Below are 14,935 nucleotides of genomic sequence, written 5' to 3'. Positions count from 1 at the left end.
ATGCTGCCGAGATAGTAGAATCAAATCCTGGTTCTTCTGTTGAAGTAGACACGTTCGAGAATGATGAAGGTCAAGATGTCTTCAATCGAATCTATATTTGCTTTGACGCCCTCAGGAATACTTGGAAGGCGAGTTGTAGGCCAATGATAGGACTTGATGGTTGCTTTCTCAAAGAAAGAATCAAGGGACAGTTATTGGTTGCTTTAGGTAGAGATGCAAACAATGCAATTTATCCAATAGCTTGGGCTGTTGTAAAGGTGGAAAATAACGAGAATTGGCAATGGTTTATGCAAAAACTGAAGGTTGATTTGGATCTAAAGGATGGTGACAATTACATTGCTGTCTCAGACCGTAGCCCGGTAAGTTTTTTGTTTTTTTTTTGGTTGAAATCACTGTTTCTTTATGTTGTTGTTTGATTAAGTTTGTGGTTCTGTATCAGGGATTGATCAGAGCTATTAAGATAGAGTTGCCTAAGATGGAGCATCGGAAGTGTGTAAGACACATCTACGGAAATTTGAAGAAACTACACAGATGGAATTGTTCCAGTCCGGGGTTCTATGTTTTGGCCCAAAACAGATGCTCCTGATGTACATGCTCCACCTGTAGAGGATGAACAAGGGGAAGAAACAGAGGGAGAACGAGGGAAAGAAACAGGGAAAAAGAAGAAGAAGCTCACCAAAGCGGATAAGACAAGGAAAAGAGGTTTGAATGAGTCACCAACCAAGAAGCTACCAAAAGCCAAGAAAAGGACTATGCATTGTGGCATTTGTGGTAAGGCTAATCACAACTCGAGGTGGCATACAAAGCAGGGCAAGCATGATGATTCGGTACCGGTAAGCACATCTCAAACTGCAGGTGAATCCTCACAAGGAACTCTCACTCAAGCTAGTGTTTCTCAAGCTTGAATGATTTGATATGTAATGGCATCTATTATCTTTTGTTTTGAACTTAATTTTCGACAGCTATGTAATGACATATATCTTTGGTTTTGAACTTAATGGTCTTGGATCCATGTAATGTAATGACATTTATCTATCTTTGTTTTGCACTTCATATTATCTTTGTTACTGCAACTAAAAGCTTGTATATTTTCTTTAAAATTATTGCATTCTACTGAATAAAATAGGCTTAACAACCATCTTAAAATAGACAAAGTCATTGCATTAATAAAATTGAAACCATGTCAAAGTACACAAACCACAATGATCAAACACACAAAACATAAGATTACTAAAACAAAGGTCATTCCTATATAAACCTTTTCAACCAAAGAGCTTACTAAACCCAACCATGACCATACACAAAACAACTACAACAACCATCATTTTCTTCATCGTAGAAGATGATTCAACCAAAGCCTCTTCAACTCTCTCGAAAATCTCCTTCTCAAGCTTCATTTGCACATTCTCAAACACTATTCTCTCAAACTCATTCCTCTCCATTGTAACTGTCTCCAGTTTTGCCGCAAGTGAAGCATTTTTCATTTTTAATGCCTCTATCTCATCTAAATAAGCCTCATCGACCCACTTGAAAGTGTGGTTGTCATTTGAGAGCTGTGCATTATTTAGACAAAAAATTATGAAAAGAAAACATTAACTAATACAATGAAAAAGAAGCAAGGATTAATCAAATTACCTTCTTAGATACAGCATATCCGCAACGATAGTAACGCCGGTACGGATTGTTGCTGGATTTAGAAACCAATTCCATTATTTGAATCCCACAATGACAAATTCTCGGCACACCAAACACTCTGCCTCCAGAATGTCCACTTGACGAACCACTAGAAGCTCCAGACACGTTACTCATGGCTTTAGATCAGAAAATTAACACAAAGTGAGAAGAGATTAAGAACAAAAAGCAAAAAGCACTCGACAATAAGAAAAGAAGAAGAAGAACTCTGAGATTCACATTCTACAGTTTTTTCTAGGGTTCTTATCAATTTGGGATTTTTTAGATTTGGGATTTTTGACCGTTGTCTCGGGTTATCACCCAGATATAGGTCCGGTTTAGCAATATTTGGGTTTTCCTTCGGTTTACTAACGGAGGTTTGATGGTTTGGTACTGGGGTTTCGACATTTAACCATCGAAATTGGTCGGGTGGGGAAAGAGATATTTAACTTTGATATGGTGGGTATATAGATATTTAACTTTCGTTTGGTGGGGAAATGAAACGAGGCAATAGTTTGATGGAGAAATAGTGCGACACCATAGTTCCGGTGGGGAAATAGATCGCCAACCCAATTAAAGATATCTGAATATGTAACTATTTACGTATGCTTGTTTTAAAATTAAAATACGTATTGATATTGATGCAAGTTGTTAACTTTTGGTATAATTATTAGGTTAAGTTATTTAGATTTAAATGTAGATTTAGAAAAGTTTCGCCCAGAATTATTTTGAAAATTTATTTAGTATTACAGAGTTATTGCATCAAATAGTTTTTGGTAAGCTTTCGAGCAAAATTCCAACACTAAAATTTCCGAGATTCTACAAAGTTTTTAACGGTCTAAGTGATATTCTACAAAGTTCTTTACGCATGTTTAATATATTAGCTTTGCCAATAAACTCCCTCGCAGCAGAGAAACAATTCTAATAGAGATTCTCAATCTTATTAAAGTAAAAGTTATCAGCTTAGAGAGCTTTCTAAACCTCTGAAAATGTTTGGACGTGCACCGTTCGCCTCATCAATGTCTTCTGCGGACGCCACAGCCACAGCCATAGCAACACCTTTGTCTCTAACAACATCTATTGCTTCTGCGAACGCTTTAAGGCCCTTTAGACTGTGGAACAAAGAGATGATCAAAACACATTAACACCTTTTAATCATGTAATATAGAGAACAATCATTGAGAGAATGTCTTGTTAATTAACCTCGGTTAGCTTGAGCTGGAATGCAGAGAAACTCAATTATCTGTGGAACGTCAAAGAACATGTAGAATGAGTAGTGTAATTTCCAGAGGTTTTCAATTTATATAAGTGAATATGTCACCTGAGGCTGGGCAGCGATCACATATTCATTAAGCTCAGAGATGGTGAGTGGCTCAATTTTCTGAACATGAGCTACCTTTGACGACGCTGCCGTCTGCTCTGTGCCATCAGCTCAGTCTGGTAGGGGTTAAGTGGGAGAAGACAGTCAAAGAAAGAGGAAATCAGATGCCAATACAATCTAAGTGGACGAAATGGTGTTTAAAATGAGTGGTACTTACTTGTCAAACTTCTCATTTCCTAGAGCTGTCTCACTGTCAAAGTAAATATGTGTTGCAGATGTTGAACTCAGAAATAGCCGGCCTACAAAGAATACATCAAGTTTATGTGAAGTTATATCCGGTCAAAAACAAATTCTATGCAATGCATTACTCCAAAGCTATATTAAAATGAATAAACTACACATAGTAAAGTTTACAATCTCCAACTATCTTTGGATTGATGCTGGTGGCAAGGACAATTTTTGGCTCACTTCTGTAGCTTTAAAATTATTTATGAAAGGAAACAGCTAAGGAGTCAAATATACTGACACAGAGGGTTACATCCCTGAAAAAATGCAATGATAATGAGACACAATAGGCATACATATGAATATGGACTATAACCACTCCTAAGTACCTCTCTTGACGTATAGTAAGCGCATTACATGTTGAGCCCACTGTGAACGGTCGTTGATTGTTCTCCTGACTGCACTTACCTCACCAAGTATGTCTAAGAAATTGTTAAGTGGAAATCTGTAAGAATGTGATATAACAGAAACCAACTAACTCTCTAAAATCATAAAAACTTACCAGGAAGCTGTCTGTTGGTGTTCGCCTAAGCACGTAGTTGGTCGGACGGACGAAACCCGGAAAAGTTCAGTTGGTTTCGGCTTTGCGGATTCCGTCAACTTTTCAAAAGAAGTGGCATTATTGAAGCGTATGGCAAGAGGGGGGGGGGGGCATCAGGGAATCGGAAAAAGTGTTCAGTACTGCAGAGAACTAAGGTTTACTAAGATCCTCTGTGTGGCTTTTTGGAGTAACTAAGATCCTATAATCTGCAACTAAACTTTATATAGAAGATTCTCACTTCTCACAAACGTTTTATGTAAAAATCAAAAGGCTAATTTTATCTGAAATATAAAACCTTTAATACACATGTGACCATTAAATTAAAAAAAAGATATCAAACATACGATTCATGTGAATATCAGAGCATATTAAATAACTTCATGGGTTAACTAACCTTTAAACTTTTATCTGCGAGAGCCATAAGCAAAGTTGACTTTCCAGAATCTGGTCGTCCTAATAGCAAAGTCATCTGTCGAGATGTTAAAGGCTTTAATAATCTCACTGATATCTTCAAAATCATTCGCTTGTGTATTCTTCTGGAAACATGTAAGAATATAGTCAGAAAAAGAGATATTAACAACTGGAAAAAAGGAAGTGGAGACCTTGTTGTTGGAGCTCGTCATTGGGCCGAGAAGCTAGCTGTACTTTTCTGAAGATTATTATCTCTTTGATAGCTTTCCTGGTAATGGCGGCCGGTTACATATGAAGATGGTGAGGTCGGTTACATGATATAGAGTGGGAGGAGTGGGATGAAGCTAGTAAATGAACGGATTTAAGGGGAAATCAATGGAGTGAGAAGGCGTTACAGGAGATTCATCGGAGGAGGCTTCAGCGTCAGGGAAGGGTCTGCGAAAAGTAAGAGAAGAAGCCCTAATAAACCATGAAGCCCAAATCAAGACTAATCAAGGTTTAGAGAGAAAGCTTTATATAGGAGAAGTATGAAGGGGAGGTGGAACAAAACAGTGAAGATTCGCTTTAAAATCGCCATTGATGAGAAGGTAACGGGAAAAAAAAATTGAGATCGGAGAAGATGAAGTGGAAGAGTCGGGGGAGAGACTCTACGGTTGAAAACGAAGCAGATTTGTCGGCCTGGGTTCTGATGGGCCGGCGGATAATTTTAAGAAATCCAATACGAAAGCCCACCTTATTTCAGACATGATGACGTGTCAAAATAGAATGTTTTGATTGGATGATTTTTTGTGCTTACGTGGACACTGTGAGAGGAGCTCTTTTTCAACTTTTAGTATAAAACCTTTAATACACATGTGACCATTAAATTAAAAAAAGATTTCAAACATACGATTCACACTACAAGAAAACACATGCTTAACTACGAAAATTAACGAGGAAAAACAATCCTCGTAAATTTGCGTCGAGTTTACAACGAATTTACGTGAAAAACTAAAGTCATCGTTATTTCCTCGTAACGTAACGACAAAACTGTTTCGTCGTAAAGTGGATGTAATTTTACGAGTATTTTACGAGGAAAAACCATTTCCTCATAAATACGACGTAAACTTTGCGTGGTATTTACGAGGTAATAGTTTACGTGTATTTAGCGAGGAAATTTTTGAATCCACCAACTTTATAGGTGTTACACGTTTTTTTTGCCCACCTAATTAATTTTCGTCGTAAATTCATAGCAAAATTACAACTACCAGATTCGAATTTTCCTATAAATATGGATGTTTGAACATCATTTTAAACACACCAACAACAAAAAACGTGAAAGAAAAAAAATGGCTGGCTCCGGGACTATTTACGAGTTGCGGAAGTGGATGTATATGCATAGAGATGCTAACGGGAGAGTGACGAAAGAATACCTTGCGGGTCTGGAGACATTTATGCATCAAGCAGATTCAACACCGCTCGCCCAAGAAAGTGGTAAGATGTTCTGTCCTTGTCGGAAATGCAACAATTCGAAACTGGCAAATCGTGAAAATGTTTGGAAGCATTTAATAAATAGAGGTTTCACGGCAAATTACTATATCTGGTTTCAACATGGAGAAGGTTTTAATTATGATCAGAATGAAGCAAGTAGTAGTAATAGCAATTTTCAGGAAAAAGAACCGGTTGATCATCATTTGCATAATGAACATAGTTACCATCAGGAGGAGATGGTAGATTATGATAGGGTTCATGATATGGTAGCTGATGCATTCGTAGCTCATGATGAAGATGAAGAACCTAATATAGATGCAAAAAAGTTTTACGAAATGTTAAACGCGGCGAATCAACCACTTTACAGTGGTTGTAGAGAAGGTCTCTCTAAATTGTCGTTAGCTGCTAGAATGATGAATATTAAAACTGATCACAATCTACCTGAAAGTTGCATGAACGAATGGGCGGACTTGTTTAAAGAGTACTTGCCGGAAGTCAATGTGTCTGCTGATTCTTATTATGAGATTCAGAAACTGGTTTATAGTCTTGGGTTGCCTTCGGAGATGATAGATGTTTGCATCGACAACTGCATGATCTATTGGGGAGATGATGAGAAGCTAGAAGAATGTCGATTCTGCAAGAAGCCACGATTCGAGCCGCAAGGACGGGGACGTAATAGGGTACCGTACCAAAGGATGTGGTACCTACCAATTACAGATAGATTGAAAAGATTGTATCAATCAGAGCAGACTGCTGGAAAGATGAGATGGCATGCCGAGCATACTCAGACGGATGGTGAGATGACTCATCCATCAGATGCAAGAGCCTGGAAACATTTCAACAAAGTACATCCAGATTTCGCTAGCAATATCCGGAATGTGTATCTCGGATTATGCACAGATGGATTTAGTCCGTTCGGAATGTCAGGGAGACAATATTCATTGTGGCCAGTCTTTCTTACTCCATACAACCTGCCACCGGAGATGTGCATGCAACGGGAGTTACTATTCTTGACCATATTAATACCTGGTCCGAACCATCCAAAAAGGTCCCTGGATGTTTTCCTACAACCACTGATAAAAGAGTTGAAGGATTTGTGGTCAACAGGGGTGAGGACGTATGACTGTTCAACGAAGACGAATTTTACGATGCGAGCGATGCTTTTGTGGACCATAAGTGATTTTCCTGCCTATGGGATGTTGTCTGGATGGACTACACATGGGAGATTAGCTTGTCCATATTGTAATGGAACGACATATGCGTTTCAACTGAAGAATGGTAGGAAGACAAGTTGGTTTGATTGTCACCGTCGATTTCTTCCCATTGGCCATCCTTACCGAAGAAACAAGAATTTGTTTAGGCACAAAAGGGTTGTGAGAGACACTCCTCCTCCTTATCTAACTGGAGAACAAATTTGTTTAGGCACAAAAGGGTTGTGAGAGACACTCCTCCTCCTTATCTACATGAAGCACTTGCAGGTACGTAGTGTATTATATCACAATAATTTACAAAATAATATATGACTAACAATGTGTTTAATTTTTTTTTGAATATAAAAGGCATTGAAGCATTTTTCAGGGATCTGAGCACACGCACTCTTAAAGAAGAAGTTGTGGAACAGCTTCAGGAGAACATTCTCATCTTATTGTGCAACTTGGAGAAGATATTTCCTCCCGGATTTTTTGACGTCATGGAGCATCTAGCTGTCCACCTCCCATATGAGGAATTGCTTCGTGGACCTGTACATTACGGATGGATGTATCAGTATGAGCGAGCCATGAAATATTTGAAGGGAAAAGCAAAGAACCTCGCCAAAGTTGAAGGTTCTATAATTGCTGGAAGTTTGACGGAAGAAGTTTCTCACTTCACATCGTACTACTTTGCGTCAAAAGTACGTACACGGAGAAGAGCTCCAAGAAGATATGATGATGGTGGTGTTGCGCCAACATATGCAGTTGCTGGTGTTCCAGACATCTTTAGCCAGATTGGGCGACTCGGTGGGAAGTCTAAAGAGGTTTGGTGGTCGAGTGAACAAGACGCTCTTAGTGCATACACCTATATTCTACTCAATTGCGAAGATCCATTGATTCGTTATTTTGAAAGGTAACATATATTGACACTTCGAAACACATATAAGTATAATTAATTGTATAATTGCGAGAGATTCATTCCTATAAAATGTGATTTTACAGCCTATTTGTTTCTCAAGTGGAAGAAACATTTCCTGGTATATCCACAAGTGACGTAGACAAAAGGAAAGATCAACACTTCATTAAGTGGTTGCGGAATCAGGTATTAACTAAAAAAAATTTCATACATTATCTGTATTTCATTAACATTCTCTTTATTTTTGCAGGTTGATTATGACGACGACGATGCAGATTATCCTAAGTGGTTACACGAAGTAATTCAATCTCCACTTGTAAAGGTCACCACATCACAGATGTATTTCACACGAGGCTATACTTTTCATACATATGACTATGGTAGACAACGGGCGACCAGTAACTATGGAATATGTGTGAAAGGGGAAACAGATTTCTACGGGATCTTGACGGAGATTATTGAAGTCGAATTTCCAGGGATACTGAAGCTGAAATGCGTCCTCTTCAAATGTGAATGGTTTGACCCCGTCGCCAACAGAGGTGTTCGGTCTAACAAATTCGGTGTAGTTGATGTCAACGGTGGACGAAGGTACAACAAATTCGAGCCTTTCATCTTAGCTTCACAAGCAGACCAAGTTAGCTTCCTTCCATACCCTCGGATGAGAGATTCAGGTATAAATTGGTTAGCAGTAATCAAAGTTACACCTCGAGGACGAATCATCAGTGGAGAAGAACCACCATTGCAAGAAGAACAGATAAATGAAGTTGAGGAACCTGAACAAGAAATTGATGATATCCTTCTCATTGATCCGCATAATCACGAGTACGAAGATCTTACCGATGATGCCACAGACGAAGCTGTTGAAGACGAGTTTAATGAAAATGATGATGTTTCTAGTGATGACGAGAATGTCGATGTATCCGATTGATGTATTTGTTTTATGAATAAGATGAGGGAATTTGTTTTATGAATAAGATAATGTGGGGTTTGTTTTATGAATAAAGTAATGTGGGAGTTTGTTTTATGAATAAGCAAATGTGGGAATTGTGGTTTGAAATGGAAATAAAGATGGGGTTTGAAATATATGAAGTAGAAAATAAGGAATATGGGGTTTGGGGTTTCGGGTTTCGGGTTTTGGATTCTAGGGATTTAAACATAACACTCGTTAATTCCACGTAAGCTTAAATCGTCGTAAAGTCCTCGTATTCCAACGAGTAAATAACGATGAAGGACTCGTTAATTCCACGTAGGACTAAATCGTCGTAAATACCACGTAGGATGAATTCGTCGTAAAAACCACGTAGGATGAAATCGTCGTAAATATAACGTAATACAACGAGGAAATAACGACGAAACCTAAAAATAAATATGGGGTTTGGAATATATGAAGTAGAAAATAAGGACTATGGGGTTTGGGGTTTCGGGTTTCGGGTTTCGGGTTTGGGGTTTGGGGTTTCGGGTTTTGGGGTTCCGGGTTTTGGATTTCGGGTTTCGGGTTTGGGGTTTTGGGTTTAGGTGTTCGGGGTTTGGGGTTTCAGGTTTTGAATTTCGGGTTTCGGGTTTCGGGTTTCGGGTTTCGGGTTTCGGGTTTCGGGTTCTAGGGATTTAACCATAACACTCGTTAAAAATAACGACGAAACTTAAAATTAAATATGGGGTTTGGAATATATGAAGTAGAAAATTAAAGATGGGGGTTTGGGTTTCGGGTTTCGGGTTTGGGGGTTGGGGTTTGGGGTTTCGGGTATGGGATTTCGGGTTTCGGGTTTGGGTTTCGGGTTTCGGGTTTCGGGTTTTGGATTCTAGGGATTTAAACATAACACTCATTAATTCCACGTAAACACAAATCGTCGTAAAGTCCTCGTAGGATGAAATCGTCGTAACTACCACGTAAAATGATTTAAACAAAACACTCGTTAATTTCACGTAAGCAGAAATCGTCGTAAAGACCACGTAAACGGATTTATACATAAACCCGTTAATTCCACGTAAGTACAAATCGTCGTAAATATCTCGTAGTGTACAAACTTGAAAAAAAAAGAAAAGGAGAGAAATACCAGATTAACATGTGGCAAGACTTCCAGCAATTATAATACGTAAGTCTCGCCCACATGAATTCTAATATCTTCTCCTTTTCCTATTTTTTTCAAATATTTATAATTTGAATAGGATTTTTTTGAGGATTGTGATTTGAGATAAGGTGTGATTTGGGAGTTTGTGTGTGGTTTGAGAGTGAGAGTTGTGGGTATATTTATAGGAAAGCAAGCCTCGTTAATTCCTCGTAAGGTAAATCGTCGTTAATACCTCGTATAAAAAAACACGGGCCTTTGTGATTCCTCGCAATTTCCTCGTAAAAAAAAAGACGGGCCTTTGTAACTGCTCGCTATTTCGTCGTAAACTTACGAGGAATTTGCGACGATATGTAATCTTATATATACACCCGAGCGCTCACTCTTTCTTTTCTCTCTACTTCCTCTCTACTTCTTCTCCATTTCGTAGCAATGGTTAGCCTCTCTGATTCCTCTCTAATTTGGTTAGTTTATGATAGATTAGGTGGTTAGTATAGGGAATTTAGATAGGTTTGCGGATTTTATGTTGTTTAGTGTTGATTATGTGGATAATGTTGGGAAATATATTGTTGATGTTAATTTTAAAAATTTCATTTTTTTTCCAGGTTCGAAAAGGAAGACTTACTGCCCATTACAGAGAGATCTTCGGTGAGCCGGGTAGTCGTTTAGACCCGGCCTCTTCTTCCGCTCCCAGTTCTTCGGGCCAGGAGACTGTCCCCGAGACTCAGTACACTCAGAGAGTCTCTGGGTCTACTTCTTCTACTGCACCATCGGCTCCTCATGTGCCTCCTCCGATGCCTCCTCCTGTGCCTCCTCCGATGGCACCTCCGATGGCCGCCGATATTCATCCTGATTTGATGGTGCCTCCGAGTGCTCCTTACTCGCAGTACACTGTAGAGGACATTCTCAGTCTGCCAGGCAGAGAAGGTTTACCAGTCATCGACCCAGACCGACCGGACGGAACTTTGTGGTATGTTGCATTAATTTTTTTTTAATTCGTTTAAATTTCTTTTATAACATTAAAAAATAATTTATATTTTAAATTTGTATTTTCCAGGTGGGGGGTTGACGGATGTCTTGCATCGGACGTAACCGACACGATCAAGGGTTACTTCTCCATGCCACATCCAAACTGGAGTAAGACGCCTCACTACGTCAGAAAGACGTGGTTCAAAATTTACGCTGTAAGTTTCTATTAATTAATTATATATACTTTAATTTTTTCATGATTTATATATATACTTTCTAAAAAACTAATTGTTAATTTATTTTTCCAACAGCAAAAATATACTTGGGCCTTGGGGATCACTGAGAGGGTGAGGAAGAAGTTTAACGCGAAGGCGAAAGTTCGCTTGTTGGACACGGTCTCCAACTGGAAGGGTGACTGGATCGTGAAGGGGTATGAGCGTGGCAAACCCGCTGAGCTCACCACGGATGTGTGGGATGGCCTCATCCGTTATTGGCGCCTTCCTGATTCCATTAGAATCGCCCAGGCTTGCTCTAACTCCCGTAACACGGTCGATGAGCACGGGAACGGGCCGATGCTTCACACTACGGGCCAAAAACCCCACGCCGGTGTCCGTTTGGAAATGGTAATTAAATATTTTATTAAATAATTTTTTTAATATATATATATTAATTTATTCTAACTTTCTTAACTGTTTTTTAGGCCAAAGAGACGGGACATCTCCCTTCTCTTATGGAACTTTACGAGAGGACCCACAAGAAAAAGGCGGGCGTATTTTTAGATGGCAAGTCCGAGCAAATCTACAACGACGTAGTTGCTCGGGTTGAAGACCGCCAGACTCAGCTGACCCAGCAGTCTACCGACGGATTACCCGTCACCTTATCCACACTTGACGTGGATAAGATTTACGAGGAGGTAAATTTTCAAAAAAATAATTTTTTATTATTCATTTAATTTAACTTTAAATTTTTACTTACAATATTTATTTTTTGTTTTTAAGGTTGTCCCTAAAAAAAAGGGACGGACGTTGGGTATTGGTTCCGTCAACGATGTTCCGAGAGCGACATCGTCTTATGGTCAGCGACGGGATGATGAAGTCACTGAGCTGCGTAGAGAGTCCGCTCAGCTGCGTAACGAGTTGACCGCGACAAAATCTCGTATGGGTGGAGTCGAGGGTTTCTTGGACGTTATTGCGGCCACAAATCCGAAATGGGAGTCCATGTTGAGGAACATGCGACAACAACATCCCATTCAAGGCGAGTCATCCGACGTACATAACGAGGCGGATGTTACGAGGAGGAGTGATGAATTCTACCGGGCGATGAACGACCCTTAGTTTTTTTTTTGGTTGTTGTATTATATAAATTCAAAACTTATTTATATATAAAATATTTTCATTTTGATTTATTTTTATTTTAAATTTTAATTTATTATTAAATTAAATAATTTTAATTATTTTTTAATTATATTTTTAAATTCTGTAAAAATAATAAAAACGAAGTAAATTCGTAGCTAATGTACGACCTCTTTACGTGGAAACCTTACGAGGAAATGACGAGAAACAATTAACGACTATTTTACGAGAAAACATTTGCGAGGAAATAACGAGGAAAAGTTTACGAGTATTTTACGAGGAAATCGTTTCGTGGTTGTTACGTGTATTTTGCGAGGAAACTCTTTCAAGGTATTTACGTGTAGGTTACGAGGAACTCATTTCGAGGTATTTACGAGGAATTGTAGCGACGTCTTTGCGTGGAATATTGACGTGGTCTTTACGACGAATCGCCCTACTTCGTCTTTACGACGAAATATATTCCTCGCTAAGTTACGACGAATTAGCGAGGAAATATGTGTTACGACGGACGAGTAACGAGCAAACGCGCTTCCTCGCTATTTCGTCGTAAAGCCTCTTTTACGACGAAATAACGAGGAAAACCGTCCTCGTTAAGGTGATGTTTTCTTGTAGTGTCATGTGAATATCAGAGCATATTAAATAACTTCATGGGTTAACTAACCTTTAAACTTTTATCTGCGAGAGCCAGAAGCAAAGTTGATTTTCCAGAATCCGGTCGTCCTAATAGCAAAGTCATCCGTCGAGATGTTAAAGGCTTTAATAATCTCACTGATATCTTCAAAATCATTCGCTTGTGTATTCTTCTGGAAACATGTAAGAATATAGTCAGAAAAAGAGATATTAACAACTGGAAAAATGGAAATGGAGACCTTGTTGTTGGAGCTCGTCATTGGGCCGAGAAGCTAGCTGTACTTTTCTGAAGATTATTATCTCTTTGATAGCTTTCCTGGTAATGGCGGCCGGTTACATATGAAGATGGTGAGGTCGGTTACATGATATAGAGTGGGAGGAGTGGGATGAAGCTAGTAAATGAACGGATTTAAGGGGAAATCAATGGAGTGAGAAGGCGTTACAGGAGATTCATCGGAGGAGGCTTCAGCGTCAGGGAAGGGTCTGCGAAAAGTAAGAGAAGAAGCCCTAATAAACCATGAAGCCCAAATCAAGATTAATCAAGGTTTAGAGAGAAAGCTTTATATAGGAGAAGTATGAAGGGGAGGTGGAACAAAACAGTGAAGATTCGCTTTAAAATCGCCATTGATGAGAAGGTAACGGGAAAAAAAAATAGAGATCGGAGAAGATGAAGTGGAAGAGTCGGGGGAGAGACTCTACGGTTGAAAACGAAGCAGATTTGTCGGCCTGGGTTCTGATGGGCCGGCGGATAATTTTAAGAAATCCAATACGAAAGCCCACCTTATTTCAGACATGATGACGTGTCAAAATAGAATGTTTTGATTGGATGATTTTTTGTGCTTACGTGGACACTGTGAGAGGAGCTCTTTTTCAACTTTTAGTATTGTATATTGATGTTTTCTTTTTACAAATATGTTTTCCCTTTTCAACTTTTAATTGATTTCAATTTCTTCTGCAACGATTATGAAACTTTGTATTTTACATATTAAAAACATAGATTATTTTCTACACATAAAATGTTTTGAAATTTTCAAAACAAATATATATGTTATAAATTTTATAAGATATTCTATTAATGTGGGTTTAAAATCTATACTATCTTAAACATAAATATAGTATAGTTAAGTTTTATTTTTAAAGTTAACCATAATTGAAGTTAACAAAAATATGTAGAGTTATTAAATCTATATTATTAAAAGAGAAGTAACTATTTGAAAATGTTCTTACTTCATTAATTAAACACCTTTTTTTTTGCTTGTCTTTTTCACTTGCATTTATGAAATATCCTGAAACGAATAAAACTGCCTAATTTATTACTTGTCTTTTCAGTTACATTAATGAAATATGCTTAAATGAATTTAAACTTTCTATTTTATTGTTTGTCTTTTTCGGTTACCTTAATGAAATATCCTTAAATAAATTTGGACATAATGTCATTTAATCAACCAAAAAAACTCATGAGTTATCTTTACGTGCATAATTTTAATAATAGAGATTTTAAAAAACGTGCATCATTAAAATGTTACCTAAAACATGCAACACTAATATATAACATGCATCAATAAGACTAGAATTTGACTCACACAATTGTATGGATATTATTTTCGGTTGATTAAATTTAAAAATAATTATTTATTCAAAAATATTTAAGAATGACTATGTTTTTAAAAATTATATGGTATTATTTGCTCATAACTCATTTGTCATTTGCTAAATTGTTAGAAAGAAATTTTTTAAAAATATAACTCAATTGTCATTTGCTAAAATTTATGGTTTTTATTTATATTTGAAAGATAAATGAATTTTCTATCAAACAATATTTTTGTAAATGTATTTTTTTAAAAATAAACAATTTAAATTGTTATTATCATTGAATATACTTATTTTTGACATAATTTGAGTTTTCGTTTACATCAAAACTTATCATATTTTAGGATAATTTTAATTTAAAATGTAATTTTCATATTTTTCAAACAAATTCTAAAAATATTTTTTAAATATTTTGTTGTAATTTTTTAAAAAAATATTGAGTTGCATTTCAAATAAAAAGGTAAAGATATTAAAAATATTCTAATTAAAATATGTAAAATTTAATATAGTTTTAAAGAAATGG

At 37.4% G+C, this 14,935-nt stretch overlaps 1 protein-coding gene across 1 annotated transcript; it reads right to left on the bottom strand.

Moving 5' to 3' along the window:
• Positions 1-1,146: 1,146 nt before the first annotated feature.
• LOC111208212 (uncharacterized protein At4g04775-like) lies at positions 1,147-2,255 on the bottom strand. The gene is made up of 2 exons (XM_048754599.1): positions 1,636-2,255; positions 1,147-1,553 (listed from the first exon to the last, which is right to left on the bottom strand). The coding sequence occupies exons 1-2, from the start codon at positions 1,807-1,809 to the stop codon at positions 1,263-1,265; spliced, it is 465 nt and encodes a 154-aa protein (XP_048610556.1). The 5' UTR covers positions 1,810-2,255; the 3' UTR covers positions 1,147-1,262.
• Positions 2,256-14,935: the final 12,680 nt, after the last annotated feature.

The sequence above is a fragment of the Brassica napus genome, chromosome C4, assembly GCF_020379485.1.
Source record: "Brassica napus cultivar Da-Ae chromosome C4, Da-Ae, whole genome shotgun sequence".
NCBI classification, from domain to species: domain Eukaryota; kingdom Viridiplantae; phylum Streptophyta; class Magnoliopsida; order Brassicales; family Brassicaceae; genus Brassica; species Brassica napus.
This window is presented reverse-complemented; position numbering and strand designations above follow the sequence as displayed.